This window comes from Labrus bergylta, chromosome 5 (genome assembly GCF_963930695.1).
Source record: "Labrus bergylta chromosome 5, fLabBer1.1, whole genome shotgun sequence".
NCBI classification, from domain to species: domain Eukaryota; kingdom Metazoa; phylum Chordata; class Actinopteri; order Labriformes; family Labridae; genus Labrus; species Labrus bergylta.
Genome location: NC_089199.1, coordinates 32,392,245 through 32,420,167, shown reverse-complemented (window position 1 = coordinate 32,420,167; position 27,923 = coordinate 32,392,245). Strand labels below are relative to the sequence as shown.

Below are 27,923 nucleotides of genomic sequence, written 5' to 3'. Positions count from 1 at the left end.
TGTTTTTTAAATGAATGTTTCCTGCGTGTTGTTGTCTGTTGAGGTGAGCTTCAGGTATAGCTCACTCAATGTTTTTCATGTGGCCTTGTGTAATTTGTAATTTCTACGTGTTTATTGTATATTGTGTTACATGTTGTTTTGTTGTGTGCACGTTACAGTTACTTTAGTAGGTTATTGGATACGTGCTTTTACTAATACTTGTTTTTGTAGCTTTTAGCAATGTTTGAATTTTTTTAAATTTTCTTTTAGGGAGCCTTTTATAAAATCTGTCCAGGGACAACAGATGAAAATTAGCCTTATGGCTAACTCTGGCACATTTACAGAAATGTTTATTAATATGCAATGTCCCTGTAAAATAAAAATAAAATAAGATATAAAACGGCACAGTGTTACATTTAATTTTAAAGAATATGATGAATTCCTGTTTGAAGTTAACCATCAGAATTATTAAACATTTTTAAAATAATTTAACAAAACATCTACTGCAGTTAAAATGTAAAATAATTCAGCTGTAACTTTAATACAAAAATATGAGACAGAAATAAAAGAGAAACACAGTGACCGTTTAGCTGCTCTCTAAATAGTTAAACTTAAAAAAATCACTTTTGGTTCATTGAGCTGATAAATGTTCAAACTTATTTGTTGGGGATTGTGCTACAGTATTGTGAGAAGGTTTTATTTATTCATTCAGACTTTTATTGTTTGTGTTTTCGACATAATACTTTTATTTTGAAGGACGATCATCGAAAGTGTTGCTAGGAGATCATCGTGTTAGTGACGTCACAGCAGCGTCCTCTGAAGTGCCCGTCAGTGACGTCACGTTGAATGTTCAGATCAACAACTATGAAGCTTCTTCCTCTCGTGTGTCTCTGCGTCGTGACTCGGTCTGGAATAACGTTTGCTGATGAAAACGGTGAGAAAAGTAACGGCTCATATTTACTCTGAACTGTTTGAGATTGAAATGGATGAAAAATAAATGTAAAAAATGTTGAAACATGAAGTCTGGAGACAGAAAAGTAGGAAGTTTATCAGCGGAGGGGAGATAACGTTAGCACCGGAGACTGTTAGCATCGATATTTAGCTCCGTTTGAAACTAAAGGACATTAATACAGAAATATTAAAACATCAACCTCCACAGCTCAGGTGACGTCATCACATTACAGCCGTTTAACAGACATGCGCAGTGTGATGCTCGTCTCTCTGGGAGTAGATGTTGGAGGGCGTCTCCTCCATCCTGCAGAGAGAAAACTGCAGCATCACTCACATATTATGGACCATGATCAATTACAGATAATACAACATGGATGTGAGTCCACTGTGTGAGGGAGTATCAGAGTTTAATGAAGTTTTTAATGAATTATGAAATAAGAGTCAGAATAAATCAAACTAAAAGAAGAAGCAGAGAAAGAAGTTTCACCTCCTTCTCCTCAGAAATCTCAGATTCAAAGAGTTTAATCGGCTGATTCAGAGACACTTTGACTAAAGAAACGTATGAATACTGATGTAAACATTCACTAGTCTCTGTTCAGAAGTGTGACATGTTTGTTTTTTATCTTTGATATCAGATGAATGTGTAAAGAAAAGGATCAGGAGACAGAAACATCAACATGAGGGTTTATAAATGAGATAGATGGTTAAATATGATGAATATGTGTCACATAGTAAAATGTAAACGACTGTGAAGACGCCCGAGTTCAGTGGAAATGATTTCATGATGACATTTAGCTACACAAAGATAAACAGTGAGATTATTATGATCAGAAACTGACATTAGATTATCACACAAACTGAACTTTATTTTTCTGCATGTAAACAAACTGATTCATCCTCGTGTTTCTGTCTCAGGTGGAGTGGTGGTGAAAGAAGACAGTGATGCTGTGTTACCGTGTTCCCTCAGCACCAAGGAGAACATCGAGACGAAGCTGTTTGACTGGAAGAAAGACGATCACAAGGAGGTGTTCATGTACGACGGAGGAGATTATTACGCTCACGGCCTTTCAGGTCAAGACAAACAGTTTGAAGGTCGAGTCTCACATTTTAACGACGAGCTGAAGAACGGTAACGCCTCCATAAAGATCAGGAAGACCAAGGTGGCCGACAGTGGAAACTACACCTGTTTTTTTCCTCGTCTGCAGCCGAGTCAAATGTTCCACATTGAGCTGGTTGTTGGTGAGTTTTCTGGTTCAGTCAGACGTGTTTGAAGAGTCCCAGGTGGATTTCAAATAAACATCTGGCAGGTGTTCATCCCCACAGAGCTGCAGCCACATCTGGAGAGACACAGTTTGTATCAGACATGAAACACGTGATCCATAATGTCACTCTGCACAGCCACAGTTCAGCTCTACACACATTATAAAGGCAGCACATTTACATTCTTCCTCCAGGGTGAAGTTGATCATCTGTCCCTCTAACATCTCATGTCTTTTACCTTCCAGGTGCTATCTTAAAGGACAGAACACCTGAAAAAATCCAAGGTGAGTCCAGATCCTGCTGACAGGTCTAAGTGTGTTGAAGAAGCTGAGAACCAGAGAGCAGTGTACTCATTGTGTTTGTAATGTTGTTTAAAGAATAACTGTAGAGTGATGATGTTTCAAAGCTTTAGCTTTATTTAGATTTGATAGAATGATTCTGAAATATAAACTCTGATATACCATCTTAACAACTACAGGGACTACAAATACTCATTTCCTCTACTTTGGACTTCCACTTCTTAAATCACTCCTGCATGTGTTAATACATCCTACCTGCCAGTCATACAGGTGACTGGTCTCCATGGAAACCAGTTCACTTTAAATCTCTGTCCTTAAAGGCTCAATGAACTTACAAACATGAAATATACTCAAATAAATCTGCTGTTTATGATCAGCTGTTTTCTACCAAAAGGTCCATTTGCTGCTTTCCTGACTAAATCTGTTTTTTTACACCTATTCCTTCTTTAAATCTCAAGCAGGCTTACCTAGGTCCATTCTTTCATTACAAAGTATAATGCTCCATAAAAGTGATTATCAACTGGCGCCTCGCGGGCCACATACGGTCCCCCAAAGCTTCTCATGTGGCCCCCAGAATATAAAGGATCTCTGGGGAATAAACCATGAACATACAAATAAAATCACAAGGCTGAGATACTCACATGATGTTAATGGGAGACATTACATTTCCCCTCTGACTCCAACTTCTTCACATCAGGCTTGAAAGCTGTGTGCAAGCATATTTTAAATTCCTGTCCCCTCAGTGTCTGTCATGAAAAAAGCCAAAGGCCAAATATTGAAAGTAACTTTGAACATGGATGTGACAGAGCTCTCACACTGATCCAGGTGTTTCCCACATGGCTGCAGAGTATCTGTGCTTCTGTCCTGGTTCTAGTTAGAGATTGTAAAGATGATTTCCAAACTTTTGGTACAAGTGAAAAGTGTTTCACATCCAACAAACAAATCTTGGATGTTCAACCAGAGCCAGTTATTTTCTTTAAATCGTGTTCTTTGTTTTTAATGTTTTCATCCTCGTGTACTCAGGATTTGTTATAAACAAGAAGAGGAGAGATGCACAAGACAGCTTACCAGTGTTACATCTGTAATTATGTATTTGTCCTTCATTGCTGATAGGTCATCTATTGTTCAATTACTCTGTGTTCACAGGTGCTGCTCCAGAGCCGTCTGTCACCATACTTAATGAATCAAAGGACTGGTCTCTGCTGCAGTGTTTAGTCAGAGGAGCTTCTCCTCGACCTAAAGTGGAGTGGAGGGACAGTTCTGGAAACATCCTTCATGCTAAAGAAGCACAGGTCACAGAAAGAGGAGGCAGCTACGACATCATCCTCCAAACCACTGTGACCAAGACCGACCACTACAGCTGTGTGGTCACACAGGACCAGATCAAACACCACACTGAGGCAGAGACCTACGTTCACATCAACGGTGAGATGTTTCTTGTTCTACTTTCTGTTTTTCTGTGCGTTCATTCTTTGTTTTAAATGTAAATGAGTTCTGACTGAATGTGAAACGTGTTTGGATACTTCACAAGTGAAACTTTATTCAAAGTGAGTTTAAGAAATTCAGACTTTCAGTGACTCTCTGAACGGACTAACTTGATGACTGGACAGAGAGAAGAAGAAGAGTGTGAAGGTTGACTTTGAGATCAGTTCCAGACGTACAGAGTCAGTGTTCCTCTTGTTGTAGCTCAGTGATGTCAGTGTGGACGTGTTTGTGATAACAGTGAAATGTTCAGGATTAGAAAACAGCTTCATGTTGAGTTCACACATTTCAGGAGCAGGCTCGTCAGTTATCATTTCATATTAACAGTTATGTTTATCCCCAAATATTACAAACACTTTACGTTCTATCCATTCAGATCCTCAGAGTTACGTTTGCTCTGTGGAACATTTATTACAAGACATTTTGAAAACAGGAAAAATGAACAGTGAGAAGTTTTGTGCAGCCGAGGCTCTCGCTTTTTAAACAATGAAAATGTCTTTATTTACTTGGCATCATGTAGACCTTAAAAAAAACAAGAACTCATCAGTCCTTCATCAGGAAGTCAAACAGAGATAAAGTTGTACTAGGTGGAGCAGATGTTTACATTTATACATAATATGATGAAAATGTAAATATTGACCACAAACAGGAAACACAACAAAAACAAATCAAAACAACGTTTACAGGAGATTCAAACCCAACTCTTACAGTAAGCCGGCCGTGCACCGGACGATTTCAGGACGACTTAGACCTGACTTTTGAGTCGTACGACTGATTTGAAGTCAGGCCGCATTTCAGCCCGATAGCACGCCGTTAGTGGAGCAGTGTACACTGAGGCGTGATGGTCACGGCCCGATCAGCTGCTCCCTGCTGCTCGGATCATTTGTTCATGTGTGATTGTTTTGGTCGTACGACTGCACACACTTTGCACGGTGAGCGCAGAGCCACCAGCTGATTCTCCCACTTCAGGGACTTCTTTCCTGATTGTTCACAAACTGACAGACAGCGTCTAAAATCACCATGGCAACAGCAGGCATGACTGTTTAATCTGTCTCCACACTCCGATCATGAAAGAACCATCAGCAGGAAACATCTGCAGAGCTCCAGCTGACGGGGAGAATCAGTTCTGATTGAGCTGTCAGTCACTTTGTGTTTATTTGGGATGCTGTGAGAGAGAGAGAGAACGTTTTTCCTGGTGTGTATTAGAGCCGACTGAAATACACATCGATCAGACTTCAACCTCCGTCTGTGGGACTTTTTCTTATTGACACTTGTGATGCTGAACACTGTACAGTATGAGCTCATGAATTCTTTTAGTCGTTCAGTGTTCACTGGACTTTACATTAAAACTCAACAATCTTTGACAAAAAGACAGAAAAATGAACGTCCTCGTTTAGACCGGGTGTTCAGTAGTCTGAAAGTTATGGATCCAAAACGCCTCCTGCTGGTTCTTCTTCTTTTCTACCTCTTGTTGCACCTCTAACCAACACGTCTGCTCCCTCCTGTGTAGCTTTAGATGTTTGCCAAACTTTTCCCTCATGAGTAAAAAAACATTTCAATTCATTTCTGCATCACTAAATTAAAATCTTTTAAAAACACAAACTCTCTGTGGCGGCTGAAGATAGAAAAATGCTGCACAGAAACTAAGTGTGTGAAAATATAAAGAAGTCCAAAAGTCCAGATATCTTTGTAGATTTATTAAAACAAAAAGGGAAAACAGTATTTCTAAAGAAAAGGTCCAAAAATGATGATTTAGGTGATGAGACGATGACTCACTCTCCCCCTTTGTCTAGCCTCCCGCCACCCCAAATGCACAGGTAAAAATAAAGTAAACCACGCCCACTGCTAATTACCAGAAATAATAAGAAACCCATATAAGGAGCAAAACATAACAAATAATCAACTGAGGTAAAAACACACATTATGGCTCCTACACTCCATCTTACCCACAGTTCACCCTGAACTACCGTACCATTAAAAAAAGTTGAATTCTGCATCTCTACATTAAAAGTGTTCACAACACAAAGACGAGTTCTTAAAGACGTTTGAGCTTGTTGTTGAAATGATCACCTCACACTAACCACCAGGTTTAACTGAGCAGCTGATGGAACAAACTGAAGAAACTATTTAGTTCAGAAAACAAAAGAAATGACCAGAGCGAAGAGGAGGTCAGAAATAATTCAAAAAGAATCGAAATGAAGTGAGGAAGATTATTTACTGAATAGTTTATGACTAAAAATACATTCAGGTGTTAATTCTAACTCTTCATGATGTGTTTCTGTGTGTAGGTCATCATATCTGGTCTCTGTGTGAACATCATGAACTCTTTTTATCTTCAAACTAAAACATTCCTGCAGACATGAATCTAAAAGAGCAAAACTAAACAACACCTGCTGCTCCTTCACACAGGATCAGGAGCTCACTTTAATGTTTCACACCTTCAACTCAAACTTATTTACTTGACAGTTTTTACTGCAGCTGGTCCTGCTGGATTCATCTCCATGGTTACCGTGTTGCTGCTCTCTGATTGGACGCTGCTGCAGATGTTACCTGCTCACCAAAGAGCTCCTGACTGAGAGCTGCACTCAGACGTGACTTCAGACTGAATCAGTGCTCTGAAACGAGTCAGTCGTTAGTTATGATGGAGGAAAGATTTCACACACAAACACACACACACATTCAGAAACACACACACACACATTCAGAAACACACACACACATTCAGAAACACACACACACACATTTGTAAGGAGCGGCGTGCCGTCACAGGAATCGGAGACGTTTCAGTGAGTGAGAAGAGACGACGTGTTAATAATGTGAAACATGTCCGAGCTGAATCTACTGAGGCCGACATGATCATTAAAACAGAGTATAACTAGGAGCCTCCTTTAGCTCCAAACACATGCACTGATCGTCCCTTTAATCATTTGATCCATGGAGGTCACTAAAGGCCTTAAAGGGACAGTACACAGTTTGACCGTGTGCTCGTTTGACCTTCTTATGACCACATGGCGTGTTACCTGCAGGAGATGAAAACATACTCGAGCAGCTTCACTAAAAGTCCCACCTTCAAGAAAAACACAGAAACCTGAGTGTCCGCTGTGTTTGTCAATATTTACACCTCTCCATCAGACCGCCTTTTCCTCGGGGACTACTTTCTTTAAAAGCGCACAGCGTCCGTGTTCCTCCACGTGCAGCTCGCCGTATCAGATCAGCGTCACAGAAGAGACGAGGAACACGATGGAACACGATTCAACACGACAGGAAAGACATCAACTCTACCTCCAGCGACTTTCTAAAGTTCAGTTTGTGTCCACTTTGTTTGAAATGTGTCGATGTGATCGTATGTTTGTGACTGAGGTCAGAGCTCCAGGTGATGTCACACCTGATGATGTCATACTGAGGCTGCTGGGTAAAGAGGATTAACTCATCCATTCAGACACATTCACACGCCGCCGACGAAGCAGAGGGAGCAACTTGAGGTTAAGCGTCTCGCCCGAGGACACATGGGACATGTGGCTGCAGGAGCTGGGGATCAAACCCCTGACCTTCCAGTTGAGAGACGACCGACTCGCCCACTGACCCACAGCCGCCCCCGATGTAGACATATAACTAACATTAGAAATAAGAGTAAATGATATTAGTAGTATTCAGATGTTTTTATATCAATAGCAGCAGAAAAACCAACAAGAATCACATCACATATGTTCCACTTTAGAGCCGTATGAGATGAAAAGAGCGCTTACATCTCCATGGACGCTCACACATTCTCACTGTCCAATCATGAAGGGCTACATGACCTTTAACCTCAACTTAGAGACGGCTCACTCGTCGTCCTGAACGGCTTCTGATCAACGGAGACACAACCCACGTCTGCTGGGAGGGAGTGATTGACAGCTGTTTTGGCCTACAGCCATTCCCAGGAGGCGGGACTTAGCATGTGACAGGCTGAGATAAACTAAGGCGTGTACAGTAGAGGAATATAAAAGAAGAGAAGTGGAGATACATGAAGGGATGTGAAATCTTCTTTCCATGAACCTTTGTTTCCTCCGTGTCCACAGGAGCAGCTTCAGAGCCGCACGTCATTGGTTCTCCTGCCGTCGTTCTTTTGCAACGACGCCCTCGTTTTAATCCACCCAGACACGGCTTCTTGGAGGGGGGGGGGGGGGGGGGGGGGCTGTGACTCCTCTTCAACATGGTAGTACGACTTCTGGTGCGTTCCATTTACCTCTCAAGTCGAATGTCCGAGCTAGGATTGACGTCACACCCGAGTTGAGCGCGTTCCCATGACCAGTTTGAAAACCAGTTTGACCAGCAACATGGACGCCTCCAGCAGTTCTTTAGTTTGATAACAACACACTACGTGATAGTTTGTGTCTGAACGTCACATGACCACATGTCCACAGAGAGAACTTCCACGATACCATCGGTGTGATTGATTTCATTACATCAGTTTCAGCTTAAACGTTACTGTAGATGCACGCAGCAGCCATGTTGGATTTTAGCTCGGGCTACTGAGGTCGCTCCGAGTTTCCAGAGTTGGAGTTCTGACTTCAGGGCCGTCCTTCCTCCTCCAGGTGGTGGCAGGGCGTACGGTTGGACAGGGAGGGGTTCCCTCCAAAAGAGACAGAAATACTGCTGAAGGAAACATGGCAGTCCCGTATTTGTGAACTCAGAGCTGAGAACAACAAACCCAGAGGGAGTTTAAATTCACTCTCTTATTATGAAGTCTTTACTCCACAGTTTCAAAAGTTAGTGGTGATTAAAGACATTTTGAATCCCGTGTGTAACCCTAACTCTAACCCTATGCAGTAACATGTTCAACCTGTAATATCATGTATGTGGGAGAAACAAACAAGCAGCTGAAATACAGATTGAGACGACAAATCTACCAAAGAAACAAAGGCAAAGAAAATCCGGCCGTTTACATGCACTTCAGAAGACGTGGAGCAGACCATCTGAAAACAGAAGGCATCAAAAGCAACACAAACTGGTCCAGAAGTCAACGCCTCAGAATGGAAACCACGTTCATCAAATGATTGAAAAGAAAGAAACCAAACGGCCCAAATGAAAAACTTTGATTCAGGCCGCCATCTCCTGCTCAGAAGACGGAAGGACAGTTGTTTGGTTTCTCTGCTTTTAACTGCAGCCAACAAGGAAAACGGGGAAATACCGCCACCTGCTGGTGCACCAACAACAACACGGTTTCCCCCTACCTGCTTTTATCCACGGTGCAATGCTGCCACCTGGTGTCGAAAAGGTGGAAGGACAGTGAGAGGGATTGTTTCACATCTATGGAGTTTTAGATCAAACAAAAACTAGTTTGAAATGTTTTCATCTTGTTTTAATGAATGGATGACTTTGTGCATGTTGTTTTGTGTGTCTTTTACTTTCCTTTATTTATTGACAGCATGATCTCAGCACTTTATTTAAAGCTTGATCAGGACACACAGAGTATTGCGTCTATATCGGCCTTTGCAGGTCGTCAAAGAAAAGAGTGCAGCGAGGGACTAAAGACGGGAGTGAAGCTGTGACGTCGTTATGAATGACTTCCAGATCCAAGATGCTTTAGTCATTTATTCTACAAAACACAAGAAACTACAACTGCAGAGCACGTTTCATTAAAGATGGGATCATTGAAGAGAGTGAAAACATTTTCTAAAAGAAGAGAGCAGAGTTATTCTAACGTCTTTGTACCCATGAAGCTTTCACACTTTGATCCAGTTCTCCAGTTCCAGTTGAACCTCCGTTCTCACATGTGTTTTATGAAAAGCTATTTATTGTCCCAAATGTGATGTTGCCTTGACGACTGCTCTACAAAGATTCACATTGTTTAGCGCCTTTTCTTTATTAGAACCTTTAAACATTCTGTAATCTGAGTCTCAAACAGCCCCGTGAACATTTAGAATGTTTGATTGTTTAAAGAACATTTTTCCTTTTTGTGTTTCCAGATCCAGAGGAGTCGACCCAAGGTGAGAATCTTCCTTTTTTCTTTGAATAGTGGCCAAAATAATGTCAAACTAAATTATAAATCAGCTTCACACACGACTTGTATGAAATAAATCAGTTTGTCCACTAGAGGGCGCTGTCAGCTTGATCTGCACCTTGTTTAAAGGTCATCTCGCTGCATACAGTCACAGTGTTTAACTGATCACATCTGAAGTTTCATTTCAAACTCTTTTTAGTGTTTATTTAAAGATTGTTGATCCTTTAATGAGCTAAAGTTCCAGTTTCAGTCGTCTCTGAGATCATGAGAGGTTTAAAAAGTCTCCGTAAATGATCCTTAAAGTATAAAAACAGCTCTTTAAAAAACGCTGAGACGAGTTAAACTCCTTTATTCAAAAGTCCTGCAGGTCAAAGTGTCAGGTGAATAAACTTCAAGTAGTTTAAAGCATCATGAAACTCTAAACTGTGACGCAGTAAACAGTGGTGAGATGAAGTCCAGATGTGATGTGTGTAAAGATCCAGATGTTGACGAGCAGGAGGTGAAGATGGTCCTTTGGGTGCTCAGAGTGTGCTCACATGTAAACAGTGTGAAGTGGATTCAAAGTTTGTCGGTGCTGATGAGCAGCTCGTCTCAGAAACAGGACGAAGCTCCAACATCAGCCTCCTCACTGCTGAGAGCCAAAAACCAAAAGGAGGCTGAGAGCCGAGCAGGAGGAGACTGAGCATCAGAGCAGAGCTGACGTCACACTGCTCACACACACACACACACACACACACACACACACACACACACACACACACACACACACACACACACACACACACACACACACACACACACACACACACACCTGCTGTTCTCTGTGTGTCCAATGTGACGTCCAGTCTGATCTGAGTGTGATATGAAACTACACTCTGAGTGATACACAAACTTTTTGTTTCTGTTTCAGGTTCTATTGTTGGATATGTCGTTGCTGCTGTCGTGACATTCGTCATCACTCTTATTGTTGGTGTCATCATCCTAGCTGTGCTCTTTGCCACAGGTCGCATCAGTTGTCGTAAAGGTAAGTTAAAGAACATAAAGTCTACCTGTGTGTCTCTCTTTAAGAGTCTTGTCAGTATCTCCTCAGTCTTCAGTCTGTTTTTCACTCTCTCAGTCAGATCAGTCAGTCGTGATTTTCTTGAACATCATTTAGTTTTTTCTTCCTGCAGACGAGGAGAAAGGTGAACCCATAAAAGACCGCACTGAATCCGACCTTCTAGCTGAATGAAGTCAGGTAGACTCACGTCGTGTTCCTTCAAACCTCTGACTCTGGAACTCCAAAGTTATTGAAGCTAATCTGCCTTAATCCCAACATGAAGATGATTTCATCTGTTTGACCATCATGATGTCATACTTGAAAACAGCTGAGTGAGGGATCAAATCCAACCAGGTGTTTGTTCTCACATTTTAATGAACGCCGTGGAGATCGGGCTTTTTCCAATCAGAGCCCGTCGACTTTGGAACGACCTGAGGAGCATGTTCATGACACATCCTTACACCTCTAACGTTTACTCTGCTTTAAATACACTGCAGCTTTAATGCATGATCATTTCATTAATATCATCTGTGAATGGAATCCAGGGTTTAAAACATAAAGGTCTCCCTGTGAACATCCCAGAGAGCCTCTGACTGAGGATTTAAAGAAACACTTTGAAAAACAGGATTGATGTGAGAAAGTGTGAAATAGAAGTCCCTGTTTGTGTTTGCTCTCCTGTTGATCCAGTGTGTGAATGAAGAAATGAGAGCAAAGGCGCTTTACGACTGACGGAGAATCAAAGCCTCAGTACTTCACTGAACTACAGCTGCTGTTTGACTGTAAATACATGAGATTCTGTTGCTGCTACACTGAGATATAATGAGACTTTAAGATGTGGGACGAGGATGTATCTCTTCTTTAGACTTTATAAAGCCGAGTGTGTCAGGTAGAGACAAACACAGAGCTGAAGTATGCTCCTAAACGTTTCTTTATGCTGCTGATGAATGACGCTCTGATGGTTACAACGTGATATCAGGCTGTGCTTCATCATTCACATCCACCTGCTGGAATAAAACATGATCAATGTTACACTGTGTGTTGGGACTGCTTCTTATGGAGCAGGATTTTTAGGATCAATTAGTGAGTTCACATCATGACTTTGTTGTTTTAGTATTTTTTAATATCAGGATTCATCGTTTTATGTCTGGTTTGAATTTTTAAATTCTAAATTCAGACTTCAGATCTGTTTCCACATGTGGCACTTCTCCTCCTGTAAGTGTTTGATGTCTGAAGAGAAGAAATCAAGAATATTTATATGAAATAAAAACATTATAAACTGTAAACATGATGAGATAAACATCAATCTAAGTCAGGGATGTCAGACAGACGTCCCGCGGGCCGTATCCGGTCCGCAAGACGTTTTGGGAAGAAGGAGGAAATGTATTGAAAAATATTTTGAGATTTTTTATAAATTTATATTTGTGATACGTATTTTCCCCGAATTGTATGAAAACGTATTTAAAATGAGCAACGTAAAGGTTAATATGATAGGAATATTAATTTGAACTATCTTCTCAGCAGGGAGCATCACGAGCTGCTCCTGCATTACTCTGGTAATACATCACATCAGAAAACAGACTGAACACCTGAGAGAGGTGACACAGAATGCAGGTTTTCAAGAGAGATCGAAGGAGAGATATTTCTTTAGTTTTATTTGCTCACAAGTTGCCAGAATTTTATCAAAGCTACGTGACTTAACGACAGGAGGCGCTGCACTGCGTGCATCATGACGGTCTTCAGTTCTTCACACTTCTTATTAGTTTCTCCTGTCTTGACTGATGGAAAACAAAAGTTTTACTAATGATAACAAAGCTTCCTATGGAGTGAGCCACAAAGAGCAGCTCGTGCAAATAAAAAACAATCCTCTCTGTCCTGCGTAACGGCCCAGACCGTCTCCTCACATCCAGTGTAGTTTGTGGACACCGGCGTTGAGCCTGATGATAGACTTATTTTACCTCTGGTTATTGTAAAAACAGTAAATTAAAATGAATATTAACTGATTTTATTTACAGATGTTCATTTTTAGGTCACCCAGAGGTGAACTTGTTGATCACCTAAAAGTTTCAGCGTGACATCACTTCTAAATGCAGTAGCCTGCTGTTGTGCCTTTATCACCAGCTTTAATCAGACTGTAAAAATATAACTATTACTGAACATTTCATTCTTATCTGAAAACGATATCACACACAGGCTGTCCGATCATACAGAGGTCCGCTGGTTTAACTGTGGAGCAGCGCTAAAATGCTCCCTACAAATTGTGCACGGAGATGGCACAGATTCACGGTGCATAAAAAGTCAGTGACAGAGTTAGATCACGATATTGCGGACACGTAGAAGAACAGACTGCCAGACTCATATCAAAAGTGGTTTAACTGAGTTTACTTAGTTAAAGAAGTTGAACTCCACACGGAGCTGATCAGACTGCAGTCTGAAGGAGAAATTCAAGTCTGTTGGTTTGGAAACATTTGATGCCTGACAGTGAAATACCTGAAGATGACTGTTTACATCAAAGACACTCTGTGTGTTTGTGACAACATATTCATGTGAGCAGGTTTAATCTGTGATGAACCTTAACGAGTGACAACTGTGCTGTGGCCTGACACACACACATCTAAAGTCTCTCTCTCTCTCTCTCTCTCTCTCTCTCTCTTTCTCTTTCTCTCCCTCTCTCTCTCTCTCTCTCTCACTCTCTCTCTCTCTCTCTGTCTCTCTGTCTCTCTCTCTCTCTCTCTCTCTGTCTCTCTCTCTCACTCTCTCTCTCTTTCTCTCCCTCTCTCTCTCTCTCTCTCTCTCTCACTCTCCCTCTCTCTCTCTGTCTCTCTCTCTCTCTCTCTCTCTCACTCTCTCTCTCTCTCTCTGTCTCTCTGCCTCTCTCTCTCTCTCTCTGTCTCTCTCTCTCTCTCTCTCACTCTCTCTCTCTCTCTCTCACTCTCTCCTCTCTCTCTCTCTCTCTCTCTCTCTCTGTCTCTCTCTTTACAAATACTTTCTTCTTCAAAGTTATTTTTATTGAATTTTGGATAATTCCACACATTAACACAAAAACAGATCCCACCCCAATACAATCCCCCACCCCTGGCTGTCACTCACGTGTAAAGACTCTTTCACTACCTTGCCATATTCTGTTGACGGCTAAGATGAAAGAATAGTTGTTGAGGCACTCGGTGAAAAGAAACAGAAAATACTTTAAATAAAGAGTTTATATGGGTGTTTAGTTAGATTGTGGTTCAGTTATTAAACAGAACACAACAGCAGTGTGGAAGAGACAGTAGGAGAATGAAAAGAGGGGTCGTCATTACTTTTCAACTCAATGTAGTGTAAACACAAAGCAATGCTATTTGGGTGAAGAAAGAAGGAACACTGTAATAATGACAAACCTGAGACTAAGGCACTGTGGGTTTGCATGGGATCTGGCAAAAATGGAAAACACAAGGCTGGAATCCATAAAGCAGCAAACTGTAAAACCATGTTCTCATGGATTGTAACCTATAAACATGAGCAAAGAGAACAGCTATCCTCTACTGTATCATTCACTGGAAAACAATGAAAACCCTGGAACATCTGCTCAATCCATCTTAACACCAATCACAGATTGTGGTAGCAGTTGTAAAGGGTTTAAAAAAAAAAGTATATAATGCATTTAAATGTGTTTAAATTGTCTTAAGCTAAAAACAAAGGTTATTAAAAGGTTAAAAATGGATCACAATATTAAAATAATTACATGAATATGTTAAAAGTAATTGGAACAGTGGAAACGTTCATTATATGATGAAAATACAGTTCATTACTAAAAGAATGAGTTAAAAAGAGACTACAATATATTTTTTATGTTTATGTATCTCAAATAGTTATTTAAAGCCAAATTTTCCTGCACTGAACTTGTGACAATATTATTGCGATACTCAATCCGGTCGCTAGAGGGCGCCCAGCGCTTGTTGTGAGGAACATAATACCCTAAAGAGGCAGAAGGGCAGCAGAAGAAATCCTGCAGCCGAGCTGAACGAGTCAACACAGCTAAACTTCGTTGTAATACCAAGTATTCACGGAGAGAGGCAGCAACATAATGTAGGCCGGAAATACAAACCGGAAATACAAACTGAGAAAGCAACCGGGTGATGTTTGGGAGAGGAAAGCCGATGGGAAAGCTGTGTGTGTGCTCGTTCATAACAGAATACGTACTGTTGGAGTTGTTTGTGACATTAAATAGATTTACAAACAAAATTTAACAGTCGATTTGCAAAGAACTGAAGTTAGCTTCAGAGTGTCTGTGCTAACATGAAGGAGCTTCTGTCCCTCTGTCTGCTCCTCCAGATAACACCTGGACGCGCAGAAGGTAAGATATATAGATAAATAGATAGATAGATAGATATATAGATAGATAGATAGATAGATAGATAATATGGACCTTTGTCGAGTTACCTTAGTTACTGTTACTAAATATTTTTAAATACGATCGAAGTGTGATGCTAACGTTAGCTCTCGTAGCTGTTAGCTGTCTTCCTCTTCTGACCTCTGAACTCCATCATTGACCATTTCTGGAGCCAGGAGTCTGAAACATCCTCTACATGTCGCAGCTGAGAGTTATGTTCACAGTTTGGCAATCTCTTACAGCTTAATGCTAAACCCCATGTGGCAGTAGCCTCTTTTAAAGTGACTGTTAGTGGAGCTGTCACAGAGAACACCTGTTCATGTTCTGTCTGTAACTTCATTAAGCAAACAATATTATTCATTATTACTGACTGTAGCTAAACCTACTAGGCCAGCAAGGAAAGCAGTGAGTGTAATATAAACAGTAAATTATCTTGTAACCCAAACAACATGAGCATACAAACACCAGTTTACCTGTGACTCCCTGGCCTCCACATTCTGAGTCTCACCTGGATCGTGCTGTCAACAGGTCAGAATAGACTTCAGGGGAATGCTGACTGCAGTTACTGTGATCTGAGTATGCAGTGTGATGAACTTAAGCCTCTCTGTGGTCGTGATGCTGAAGGAAAGAGGGTGAAACTCAAAGTGAACTCTAGTGTTGGGCAGCAGAGGTAGTGTTAAAACACAGCAGCACCTGCAGACCTACACAGCAGGGCTGTCATGATACCAGAACTTTGATCTTCAATATAATACTTATAAAAATCAATTGATATCAAAGCCTGTTTCATTACCATGGCAACAGCAATATAAGTCTTAGGCCTCCCAATATGGGATACTTTTTGTTTTGTGTGATCGAGCAAAGTCCTGTGAATGTCTCAGTGAACTCTGGACTGTGTTATCAGTCATCATCCAGGTGATGTGAACAAACCTCTGCCGCCCTCTCCTTCTCTTGAGCTGCTGTTCGTTAAAATATGAAGATATGTAGGTTACAATAAATATCTGCCAAATATAAACAACTTTATAAATGCTTTAAGTGTAAAGGATTGAATTATTATTTGTTAGAAAAAGAAAAGAAACAGTAAAATGTTTGTTATATAGTAGGATGATATTTTAGAATAACTCAGGCAGCTTCCATGAATGTGTTGTAACTTTATTTTTCTGCATGTAAACAAACTGATTCATCCTCGTGTTTCTGTCTCAGGTGGAGTGGTGGTGAAAGAAGACAGTGATGCTGTGTTACCGTGTTCCCTCAGCACCAAGGAGAACATCGAGACGAAGCTGTTTGACTGGAAGAAAGACGAAAACAAAGACCGCAAGGAGGTGTTCATGTACGACGGAGGAGATTATTACGCTCACGGCCTTTCAGGTCAAGACAAACAGTTTGAAGGTCGAGTCTCACATTTTAACGACGAGCTGAAGAACGGTAACGCCTCCATAAAGATCAGGAAGACCAAGGTGGCCGACAGTGGAGTCTACACCTGTGAGTTTCCTCATCTGCAGCCGCCTCAGAAGTTCACCATTGAGCTGGTTGTTGGTGAGTATTTTGACTAAACTGTTATTCCTACAAATATTTTTTAAAGATCTCCAGCTGCTGTTTTCGGTGAAGTTTGACCCAAACTGTTAATTCAGTCTGTTTGTAACTTTTACAAGAAGTGACAGAGTTTCCTCTACAAACAATTCCCCAACTCAATCTCCCACCACCCCAAGAAGAAGTCATAAAAAATACTTTATTTATGAAAATGTTCAATGAATTACCGTAAAACTTAAAATAAAAGACCATCCCAAATGAAGGCCCAGTCCCTTTTACTAGCCTGGTGCTGCTGAACGTTTTGACAAATAAAGACAGCTCTCAGTTAGAGGACGCTTTGCATTTAGTGTTGATCAGTTTGTGGATGAGCTGCACGGCGGTGCAGTGGTTAACGCTGTCGCCTCACAGCGAGGTAGGGATGGGTATTGTTAGGATTTTAGCGGTATCGATATCGATACCACTTTTATTATTTGGTGCAGCAACTAAACACATGGCATGAAAGATGTCTAAATGTAAAACATAAAATAACTAGAGATGTCATCACAGTAACTTTATGTTTATGTTTCAAGGAAACATTTGTTATTTAAAATTAAATTATTTTCAATTTGAAACACTTGGAAATACATTTTTATTACACTCCCCTGACAGTTTGAGTAACCTCAGAAACTCTGACTGTAGCATATGAACTCTTATGGTTATACTTTGATTTACCATTTCATTATCATTAATGTTTAATAGTCTACAATGAGCTCTGTGATGCCTCTCGCGGTACGTCAGGGCTTTTCTATCACAGTAAACCGCTGATATGTTAAAATAATGTCATTTTACTGAGACCAACACATCAGGGTGCTAAATATTAACTTAATGATATGATATCAAGACACATCGCTCTCCCACGGGCCGAGAGAGAGAGAGCGAGCAAGAGTGCGTGCATGCACGTTGACAGCTCAGAGCAGCAGCGACATAAAAGCGGTCATTTAGTCCTGCAGCCTGATGTAAAGCTACAGGTAACAACACTCAGGTAAATCACTGAAGTCAATGAGCATCATCTCTCTGTTAACAGTGACAAACACAGGAACGATCCTCCGCAGGCTGCAGAGGCAGCGGTTGATCCTCCGTATTATTTGGAGCAGAAAATAATTATCAGAATCATGCCCTGATCGTTTTACCCAGAACATGTGATGCTATATAGAAAGATATTCAGTGATTTGTTGATTCATCATCAGGCACATATATACCTGTAGAGTATGAGAAAACGTTTGAATCCTTCTTGTGTGCGTGTCACGTTGTGCCACCGTGCGTCTCTGTGCAGTAAATTACATTTATTTCCCTTTCGTTCAGTCAAACACTGAAGTCTCCTCTCAGCTGAGCCCTGCCTCTAAAATGTACAGGAAAAGCGAGCCGCAGCACGTTAATGTAAATTTAAGGTTTGAAAGAAGCCGGCTGTAATTGAGTGACTGGTCTGCTGTTTGGCCGACAGCAACGCTTATAGAAAGCCCTGCATTAAATAAGAGGGACTAATGTAAAGACTGATAAGAGCACCGGTATCCGGTACACATCCCTAGTGAGGAGGTTCCTGGTTTGAATCCCCGTCTGACAGGAGCCTCTCTGTGTGGAAAAAAAAAAAAGTAAATAAAAGCCTGGGTTACTAATTTATACCAATTTTTCAATCAAGTTCTTTTTCATCAGATCGGTTTATTTTTTTTAAATAAAATTTGAATTACAATGGTGAAGCCAGTGATGATTAAAGGCAAACTGAGACGAGGCTGACAACACTAATGAGCTCACCTGCTTCAATTAACAACCTGACATGATTTCTTCTACTTCCTCTCTTACCTTTGCTTCATCTCTCTGTCACTTTACAAGCTGCTGAAGTCAACGACTCGTAAGTTTCTCTACATCCTGTCTGATTCTGCTTCCTGCTCTGTCTCTGATCTGCAGTTATTCCTATTACACATCAGGTCAGACTTCTTAATACGCACTCATACACTGAGGTTCTGTCATTTTAGTTTCCCTCCACAACTAAATAATATTACAGGAATAAATATGTTAATGTTCTGCGCTCCCCCAGCGAGAGAGAGAGGGGCAGCACTAAGGGGGGGGGGGGACCCGCCACAGGCAGAGAGGTGAGGAGGGAGCAAGTGCAGGGAAAGGTTCTGTGTTTTTCCTCCTGTATGTAGAACCTTTTTCTCCTCTGCTGATGGGCATCTCACATCTACACAGACGGCATGTTAGCTTGTTGTGTGTGGTTAGTGTTTGTGTTGCTGTGCGCTGTGCGGGGCATGTAACGGCTCGTGTGAGTCTGATCGGTTGAAAATCAGCGATACTCGTGAGGACCGGCCGGTCACCGGTCAGGGCCGATCTATCGGTGCACCCTTAGATTTCTGTGATGGAGAAACCAAACTGCTGTCCAGTTGCTTCATGCTCTTTCTATTTCACTTTCACATGACCTCGCTTTAAAACATGAATGTAAATAATCTCACGATGTTCTACTCCATCAGATCCGGAGGAGTCAAAATTAGGAACACAAAATTATACTCACTAATGACTTTCTGTCTCAGAAGCCCACAGTGGGTTTCTGCCTCACCTGTAAAACACAATCTGTTTTTTTAGTCTAATCCAGACTGAGGGTGGTTTCACACTATCAACCCGGGCCCTGATCCAAGTACACTTGACCACAAAGTGTACCGTACTCAGGTACTGTGTGGGTACTCAGCTTGAAGAGGTGGTCTCAGGCACGATTCATGTGTATGTTTGTCCTCATGTTTAAACACACAGCAACCACAAAGGGACCCGGTCATAGACGAGAAGTTAAAGACCTCCACAGTTCACCTGTTAGTCTCAGAGCATTCTTAGTGACATTAGAAAGAGGGGAACATAAACACCAGAGATGTGGGAGTGAAGTTGTGTCGCCTGTTTCTGTGGAGGCTTTTTATCATAAGGAGGTTGCTAGGCAACATGAGAAGTTCAGGAAGTCGTTGTGCTCGACCAGGTGATAGATTCTAAAACTAAAAGCACAAACTAGTTTCCACATTTCTCCTGATGTAGACTTGAATCACTTCACTTGGTGTAAGTTGTTCATATCTCTGCTGCTCTGTGGATAAAATGTTTTCTGATTTATCCTGCAGAACCCGTCTTTAAAGATCGCTCAGGAGAAAACCCAGGTGAGTAATGATGTCACTTCATCTGCAGTATGTACGCTACAACTCTCAGGGCTCTCTCCTTCATTATTTATATTTATGTGGAGCATCATTTACAGACTGATGAGATCTTTGATGTCTACACTCAATCTGGATGAGACTAAAACAGATTGTGGTTTGCTATCTGAACGAGGCCTTAAAGTATGAACTCCACAGAAGAATGATTTGAGATCCAGTGACTGATTTCTACATCTACCAACAGTAGTTTGAACACAAACACTATATTGGACACTTTGATATTTAACAGCCTCTGAGTGACTGAGTTGTAGCACACACACTGTGGATGTAGAAATCAGTGACATCATCACTCACAGCAAGAAAATTTACAAATCTAAAGATGTTTTCAACGAGATGCAGTGAGAAGTTGAGGAATGAGTTGTTAAATGTGTTGTTTCATCTCTACTTCAGCACAGTGGGAAGTGTTCCAGATCTAAACAACTAAAAATGATTGAAACTCTTTATTGAGAAGAAGTGCATTTAGTCACTATGATAGTCTTTATATAAAGCTGTGTACGTAATCTGTTCACAGTCGCATCTCCAGAGCCGTACACCAGGACACTCCATCAAACTCAGGACCGGGCGCTCCTGCAGTGTGAAGTTCGAGGTGCTTCTCCAGAACCTAAATTGGAGTGGCAGGACAGTTCTGGAAAGCTCCTTCATGCTGAAGAGACACAGCGGTCCATCACAGGAGGAAAATACGACCTCACTATTCAAACTAATGTGACCAAGAGCGGGGAGTATCACTGTGTGCTCAAACAGGAGGGAATCCACCATAACATATCTGCCAAGACGTTTGTCTTCATCAGTGGTGAGGGTTTCTTTTATTAATGTTTTGTTATTGGTTCATATGTTGTGTTTTTGTAGTCTGACCAATGAGCTGCACATAAAACAGTATCATAGTGAGTGTTACATTAGTTTGTTTTTCTGTTTCAGAGAAAGTGTGTGAGGACTCATCTGTCAAAGTCTTCAACGGATGGATCGGAGGATTGGCTGTTGGATTGGCTGTTGGATTGGCTGTTGGAGCTGTAGTTCTAGCTGCACTTGAAGCTTTGACTCTACGGTGCAGCCCAGCCTTCCGTCACAAAGGTAGGTTTAGAAAACGTTTCATATTAACATATTTGTAATCTGAATTAACTTAACAGGCCGTCCAACACAAATGTTTGGGGCGGCAGTAGCTCAGTCCGTAGGGGTCGTCGGTTCAAGTCCCAGTACGGACCATAATACAAAATTGTTCTGGTAGCTGGAGAGGTGCCTGAGCACGGCCTAGGTGCCCTTGAACAAGGCACAGAACCCCCAACCCCCCCAGCTCGTCCTGTTTGTGCATATGTGTGATCCAGACCTTTGTTATTTAGGGACATGCATCTCACACACAGACGACTGTGTGCATGTTCAGATGAAGGCTTTGACTGTTCTACCATCATGAGAGGACAGAAGATGTGACCGTTATAACTCCTGTTTCTTTATGTCAATGTTTTCTTTCTCCTGTTTACAGTCATAGACTTCTTATCTCAGCTGAGACCTCAACGTAATAAACCTCAGAATGGAACCGTTACTGAATCTATGATCACGATGGGTCCTGGTAAGTCCACTTTTCTTCTCATTATGTGAAAGAACAACAACTTGAAGGCTTCAGATCTGATTGGTCAGAGTTTCTTATCTTTCTACAAACCGATCTCTTACCCCGAACATTAGCTGCTCTGGAGCAGGTTCGGTCATCAGAAGTTACCATGGTGAAGTAACCACCTTCTAAAATCCCAGAGTTAACCCCGTAGTGACCTCAACAACTAAAAATCCTCCTTCCTACTTCAGGCCTCAACGTCCCAAACTGGAGGACTTATCCAGACCAGAACCAAGTTTGCTGTACCTCATCTATTCTCCTGATTATCAAGTTATTTCAAAAACAAGATTTAAAGAGAGGTGATGGCTTTAATCCAGATCTCTTTTGAACACCTGACTCAGAGTGCACACAGCAGAGAGACTACAATAAACACGGCCCTTCAGAACATCTGATGAGTCCAGCAGTTTTGGAGACTCCTCAGTAGAAATGAAGAAAGACGACGTGAAGTGAATGATTCACTTTTTGTTATCTATTTGTTGGTTGAAGCTCGGATAAGCACGGGTGTTCCAACAGATCACAAATCTCACGGATCATGGACCTTTGTCCCCGATCAGATCGGCCAAAAAAAAAGATATTTAGGGCCTGGGTCCACAGACGGAGGCGCTCACGACCTCCGTTTCAGAGCGCTTCTCACCAGCGCTCATTGTTGCTAGGTTACGAAAGTTAACGCCCGTTTCCCTCGGTACCATCCGTTAGGTGTGTTTCAGCTCCGGGTGTTTAATATTTACTGTAATTCAAAGAAATCTCACCAAGAAAACATGAAGATGATGTAGAGGAGTCGTGTCCTGACATCAGCAGCAGATCTACCTGGAAACTGTTGGGGGGGTCAAGATGGATCACAGATCAACTGTGACATTAAGGCTTATAAAATCACTGCTTGATAGATGTGAAAACTTAAACTCCAATGTTTTACTCCTTCATTTAATGTTTTACTTTCATGTCTTCTCTGACATTTCAGATAAACGTGATGAACCGGAGCAGAATGGATATATCTGAGTTTGGTAAGTACTCTTTCTTTGTCAACAATCAAAGCTTCAGTGCTTCCTTCAGTCTTTGTTGTCAGATGATATCAGTAAAAAGATGGATATCTGTTAGAAATGAATCCAAATGATAAATCAAAGGGTGAAGACAAAAGTGTCCCTCAAAGGACCCGGCCTTCAGTCTGTGTAGAGACCGCTCAGGCCGAACTGAAAGGAGACGGTCTGCAGAGGATTCTTCACATTACCCCCCCCCCTCACAAGGGCGAACTATGTTCAGTATGATTCAACATTAAAATCGATTAACAATCAAACAATATTATCAACATGTTTTTAACATTTTGAAATAACAGAGGAAACACAGGCAACGTTTTTAACTAAACTACCGCTAAACTAAAACTCTCCAAACTTCTCCTCCGATGTCTCCTCTCTATTCCTCACACACACACACACACACACACACACACACACACACACACACACACACACACACACACACACACACACACACACACACACACACACACACACACTGCACCGCTGTGTTCGTTCTCGCTCTCTCTCTCATCGCTCCCCAATATTAAAAACACATTGAATTAAACACCTGTTGTTGTAGTAATGATAACAATAATAAACGTAGGTCTATTTATCGTTATATGCTACGGCACTTTTCAAAACAAAGTTTTTCACATATGTACAGTATGATCCAACATTAAAATCAAGCAATATTATCAACATTTTTAAATAACAAAGAAAATACAGGCCACATCTTTAACTAAACTAAAACTCTCCAAACTTCTCCTCCGATGTCTCCTAGTCACTGAAATTTCCCCTTGCGGGGATCAATAAAAGTAAATCTTAATCTTAATCTTATTCCTCACACACGTCCTCCGCCCTGCTGTGTTCTCTCTCACTGTCATCGCTCCCCTGCTCCTCCCAGAGCGCGTCATGTGTGTTGATATTTAAAGGGACAGGCGAACAATTAGAGCTGCGCTCTGAATACTAGACCCCGAATATAAGACGACACGACTTTTTCGGACCTATTTTGATAGGGAAAAAAGCTGTCTTATAATACGGTACTTTAAACGTGTCTTGATATTTGATAGAACATTTTCTGTTTCAAGTTAAACATCAGTATTTGTAGTTATTCGATAGTTTTACTCGACAGCTCGTTTGAGTTGGCGTGCAATGAAAGTTGAGATTTGTCACAAAGGATGCACTGAATAGATCCTTTGTTGGCTGTGAGAAGGCGACTTGGTGAATGCTTTAAGCTTGTTGAAGAAATAAATAAAATACCTGTACAAAGACATGCTAACTGTTTCACCCTGCCTACAGCTACCTACTCTGACATGGCTGCAAACTGACAGAAAACATGAAATGTCTCGACAGTTTGATTCTAAATCCAAATGGACAAACGACCAACAACTCTCTGCTTCATATATCAGATAACACACTGACTGTTTCTGTTTCTTGTGTTTGCTGCAGGTTCTCCTGGTTCACATCAGGATTCAGGAATCTCTTTCACATCATCCATCTGATAACTGAAGTTCAGTTTTATGCACACACACATTTCAACATCACAGCTGAACATTATGGACATGTTCTGTCTCTTAACCGCTGACCAATCAAAATGTGCCTTTTGATATCAAGTTTTTAAAAAGGTTTTAAGCTTTTATACGATAAACATGAAAAATGTTACATGAACTCTTTAAAACACTTAATAATAACCATCATCAATAAAGGGTAAATTAATATTTAATTAACTTTAATAATGATATTAATGTTAACAAACAATGAAATGATCGTTTATAATGTTTACTAATTATTTGTAATGCTTTAATTGACGTTACAGTTTATTGTTGCACACATTAATTTATACACTTTATAAAGTGTTTGTGAATGATTTGTAAACCTTTTAAGAGAGGGTTTATAAAACATCCATAAACATTGGAGATACATGGAGCACATATTTGTTCATGCTTTATGAATAATTTATCACACGTTACGTTCACTTTGCAGAACAACTTTAGGACGCACTCACTCTGCAAAGTTGTCCCGTACTGTGCTTAAGCTCGATTGCCCCCCGTCCCCAGTCCCCCATCAGCCTGAGCTCACACTGCTCCAGGACTAACCGGGCCTGAGCACGGTAACCTCTTGAACATAACGTCATAATACAACACATGCATGGCTTTATGTTGTTATGAAACGTGCTCAGTTTACAAGACAGAAAATAAATATATTGAGTCAGCGTCTGCACATCAGAGAACAACATAGAGAACATAGCAGCTACTAAACTGACTTTTTGAGTCACTTTAGTCGATACAGACAGAACACTCCGGGATTTCTCTGCGGCTACTTTTCCCCGCTCCTCTCCCTGCACAGAGCGCCAGCCACAACGCACACCTGTTCACTTCTAGTTCAACAGAACACAGTGGGTCCGGACGTCTTTTCTCCGTTCACTGTCACTGTGTCTGCAGCTAACTTAGCGATAGCATCGTCTTTCTACAGTTTTACAAACCAATTATTGAAATTAACAAACATGTGCTCTATGTATCTCTAATGTTTATAGATGTTTTATAAACCATCTCTTAAAGGTTTATAAATCATTAACAAACACTTTAAGTGTATAAATTAATGTGTGCAACAATTAACTGCTAACATAGCGTCAGTTAAAGCATTACAAATAATTTGTAAACATTATAAACGATCATTTCATTGTTTGTTAACATTAATATCATTATTAACTAAAGTTAATTAACTATCAATTTACCCTTTATTGATGATGTTATTATTAAGTGTTACCAAACTTTTTAACTGGTTGATCAGTCTTCCAATGGTACAGCTGTTTGAATATGAAGTCCAAACAAAATCAGTAAAGCAGATTTTATTATCTGTTATTTACAAAATGATGTCACTGCCTTGGATGACCAACTAATCAAGGCAGGGAGACGTTTCCTGTTTCAACATCTCATTACGTTTTTCATGTATTTCGTTTACTGCCAAAGACATTCAGTATGAATATTATGTTCATGTTACAAAAACTCAGGACCTTAAACCTTAAACTATCAGGTACCTGTTAGACTACAGCCAGATCGTAGCCAATCGTAGAAACTGAATCATGTGAATGCTGTAGACTTTACATGCTGACTCATCCACAGTGCAGCAGGCTGCTCGGTGCTCGCTTTAGTTTTCTGTCCCGACTGAAGTTAAGAGACCGTAAACAAACTCCTATCAACCAAAGTATTCTCTAACTTTCCATCTTTTTTGTTTTTTCTTTTAAAGAGCCCATATTCTGCCCTTTTTGGGGTTCGTATATTTAATCTATGTTCCTACTTTTGTACGTTTACAATAGCTAAAGTTCTAAAAAAGTGTCTGTTTTCATGAACTGCTCCTCCTTGCTCCCTCTCCGCTCTGAGTCCGTCAGCTACACTCTGTTGACCCCACACTGTTAGACCCCACGTGGGCCAAGTCTGCTCTGATTGGTCTGCCGATCCGCTCCGTCGTTATTGGTCAGTTGCTCAGCACGCTTCTCGGAAATGTCCCGCCCCTTTTTCCATATTGGGAATGCAGCCACTCTGGCTCCGTCCGAGGGGAGCATAAACATTAGCATCTTAGCACTACTGTGCTACCGCAGGCTACAGCATATCGTGGGCGTGCTACAGAAGTTAACGGGCGTGCAACATGAGCTGCTGGGCCACAACGAGCCAATGGGCTGAGATCAGTGATCTCACACTGACAAGACGCCACACTAACAAATTTTTATCGAGGGGGGCTAGAACCGAGCGTTACATGCAGCTAATGCTACAGCTAACAGGAGGACGTTTTTGCCTAAACATGCACAGGACACACTAAAGAGCATATAAAACCAGAAAAAGCATAATATGGGACCTTTAAAGGAGCCTTTATGTTCAAAAAGAGGCATTAAGAGTTGATAAATTACGTGTTGGCTAGATGGATTAAAGTTGGTCATAGGCATTTATAGTCCGATGAAGCTAGGGAAGAAAGCAACACTGTAATAAATATTTAATAATTTAATAATATAATTAAAGGTGAATGTAGTTTATGAGAGCACAAGTGTTAGTTTGTGGTTTAAGATGTTAAAACACAAACGTGAAGATATGTGCTGCCTCTTTCTCCACTTTAACTTAAATGATTTGCACTGAGGCTTTATCTTCTGTTGGCTTGTTTTCTGCTTTGTCATTTTTCTGTGTGCTGTAAAGTGATCTGTAATGAGATATAATGTCTTCATTTATGTGACGTATTTGTCTATAGGAAGTTTGTGTTTTTTGTCTTTCTGCCACATTAGCTTGTTTTGTCTGTTTTATTTACCTGGTAGGAAAAAAGTGAATGGTATTGTTTTTAAGAAGTGTAAATAATGTACAAATAAATGATCTTTTTTAAGTCATTCAATGTCTCTGAAAGGTTTTGTTGTCTAAAGATTAGATTAGACGAGTCTCCATTAAATAATAAGAGGGAGTGTACCCTCTATCACAGGAGAACGGAGTAAAGTCTAATCTGTGGATGCATCTCAAAGTCCTCTTTGGGCTTCTGTAGTTTCAAACTTCATCTCCTCAAGTTTAAGATTTCTAAGATAAGATTTCTTGGCACTCTTCCTTCAGCCTGACTCAGACTGCAGGATAATCGGCCGATTTGAGATGCGATTCCTCCTTACCGACGATCACGGCGGTGTTCCCGACTCGAGGCTGCTCTGACCGGTTATCTTCACAGATTGTCTCGTAGTGTGAATCTTATAGAGAGGAAACAAAGAGACGTATTTCTGTAGGCCAACCCGGGAGTTAGCATCTCCATGGGCTCTTTAGGAAGAAGACTTTGGGATTTTTGCATCAGATTTTGAATTATTGCTGAAAATAATCTCTGTGGCAAACAGACGTTTATGAAGCTTTGGCGTTTGGTTCAGAAAGATAATCTTCATAAATGAACACCGCTTTTCTGATGTTTGAAGCTTTAATGTGATCCTCAGAAGTTACCGTGTGTCTGAATGTAACTTTCAACATGAAGACGTTTAAAGTCCCCGACAACCGCACTTTCATTTAGCCACTCGTTAGCAACCGCCTTTGTAAGGACACGTGAAAACTTCACATGTGGGAGTCTTCACTGACGTGTTTAATGTCGTACAATGTGAACATCTCTTATTCTTGTGTTAAACACAGACCTTATTTCAGTCATCTAACCACCGACCTATTAAAAAAAACAGAGTTTGAGGGAAACGACCCCATGG

At 40.9% G+C, this 27,923-nt stretch overlaps 2 protein-coding genes across 6 annotated transcripts; both read left to right on the top strand.

Moving 5' to 3' along the window:
• The first annotated feature begins 756 nt into the window (after positions 1 to 756).
• On the top strand, positions 757 to 12,025 carry LOC109978591 (butyrophilin-like protein 1). Of its 3 annotated transcripts, XM_065955436.1 has the most exons (7): positions 757 to 913; positions 1,846 to 2,169; positions 2,436 to 2,474; positions 3,636 to 3,914; positions 9,923 to 9,943; positions 10,868 to 10,981; positions 11,130 to 12,025. In XM_065955436.1, exons 1-7 carry the CDS (start codon positions 826 to 828, stop codon positions 11,186 to 11,188), a joined length of 924 nt encoding a protein of 307 aa, XP_065811508.1. In that variant the 5' UTR covers positions 757 to 825; the 3' UTR covers positions 11,189 to 12,025. The 3 variants fall into 3 exon arrangements, with proteins under 3 accessions (XP_065811508.1, XP_065811510.1, XP_065811509.1); XM_065955438.1 differs by lacking the exon at positions 2,436 to 2,474; XM_065955437.1 differs by lacking the exon at positions 9,923 to 9,943.
• Positions 12,026 to 14,983: 2,958 nt separating this feature from the next.
• Positions 14,984 to 27,089, top strand: LOC110004071 (CD276 antigen). Of its 3 annotated transcripts, none has more exons than XM_020659611.3 (8): positions 14,984 to 15,326; positions 16,563 to 16,895; positions 20,018 to 20,053; positions 20,619 to 20,897; positions 21,023 to 21,175; positions 21,582 to 21,668; positions 22,666 to 22,708; positions 24,170 to 27,089. In XM_020659611.3, the coding sequence occupies exons 1-7, from the start codon at positions 15,269 to 15,271 to the stop codon at positions 22,701 to 22,703; spliced, it is 984 nt and encodes a 327-aa protein (XP_020515267.2). In that variant the 5' UTR covers positions 14,984 to 15,268; the 3' UTR covers positions 22,704 to 22,708; positions 24,170 to 27,089. The 3 variants fall into 3 exon arrangements, with proteins under 3 accessions (XP_020515267.2, XP_020515268.2, XP_029138475.2); XM_029282642.2 differs by lacking the exon at positions 14,984 to 15,326 and adding an exon at positions 15,792 to 15,890; XM_020659612.3 differs by lacking the exon at positions 20,018 to 20,053 and having other exon boundaries at positions 14,992 to 15,326.
• Positions 27,090 to 27,923: the final 834 nt, after the last annotated feature.

Excerpts from the sequence above, each read along its gene's own strand:
- LOC109978591 (XM_065955436.1), top strand. The coding sequence starts at position 826 with ATGTTCAGATCAACAACTATGAAGCTTCTTCCTCTCGTGTGTCTCTGC. Across the intron at positions 2,475-3,635 it reads AACACCTGAAAAAATCCAAG|GTGCTGCTCCAGAGCCGTCT; the intron begins GTGAGTCCAGAT and ends CTGTGTTCACAG. Across the intron at positions 10,982-11,129 it reads TCGCATCAGTTGTCGTAAAG|ACGAGGAGAAAGGTGAACCC; the intron begins GTAAGTTAAAGA and ends TTCTTCCTGCAG.
- LOC110004071 (XM_020659611.3), top strand. The coding sequence starts at position 15,269 with ATGAAGGAGCTTCTGTCCCTCTGTCTGCTCCTCCAGATAACACCTGGA. Across the intron at positions 20,054-20,618 it reads TCGCTCAGGAGAAAACCCAG|TCGCATCTCCAGAGCCGTAC; the intron begins GTGAGTAATGAT and ends ATCTGTTCACAG. Across the intron at positions 21,176-21,581 it reads CCCAGCCTTCCGTCACAAAG|TCATAGACTTCTTATCTCAG; the intron begins GTAGGTTTAGAA and ends TCCTGTTTACAG.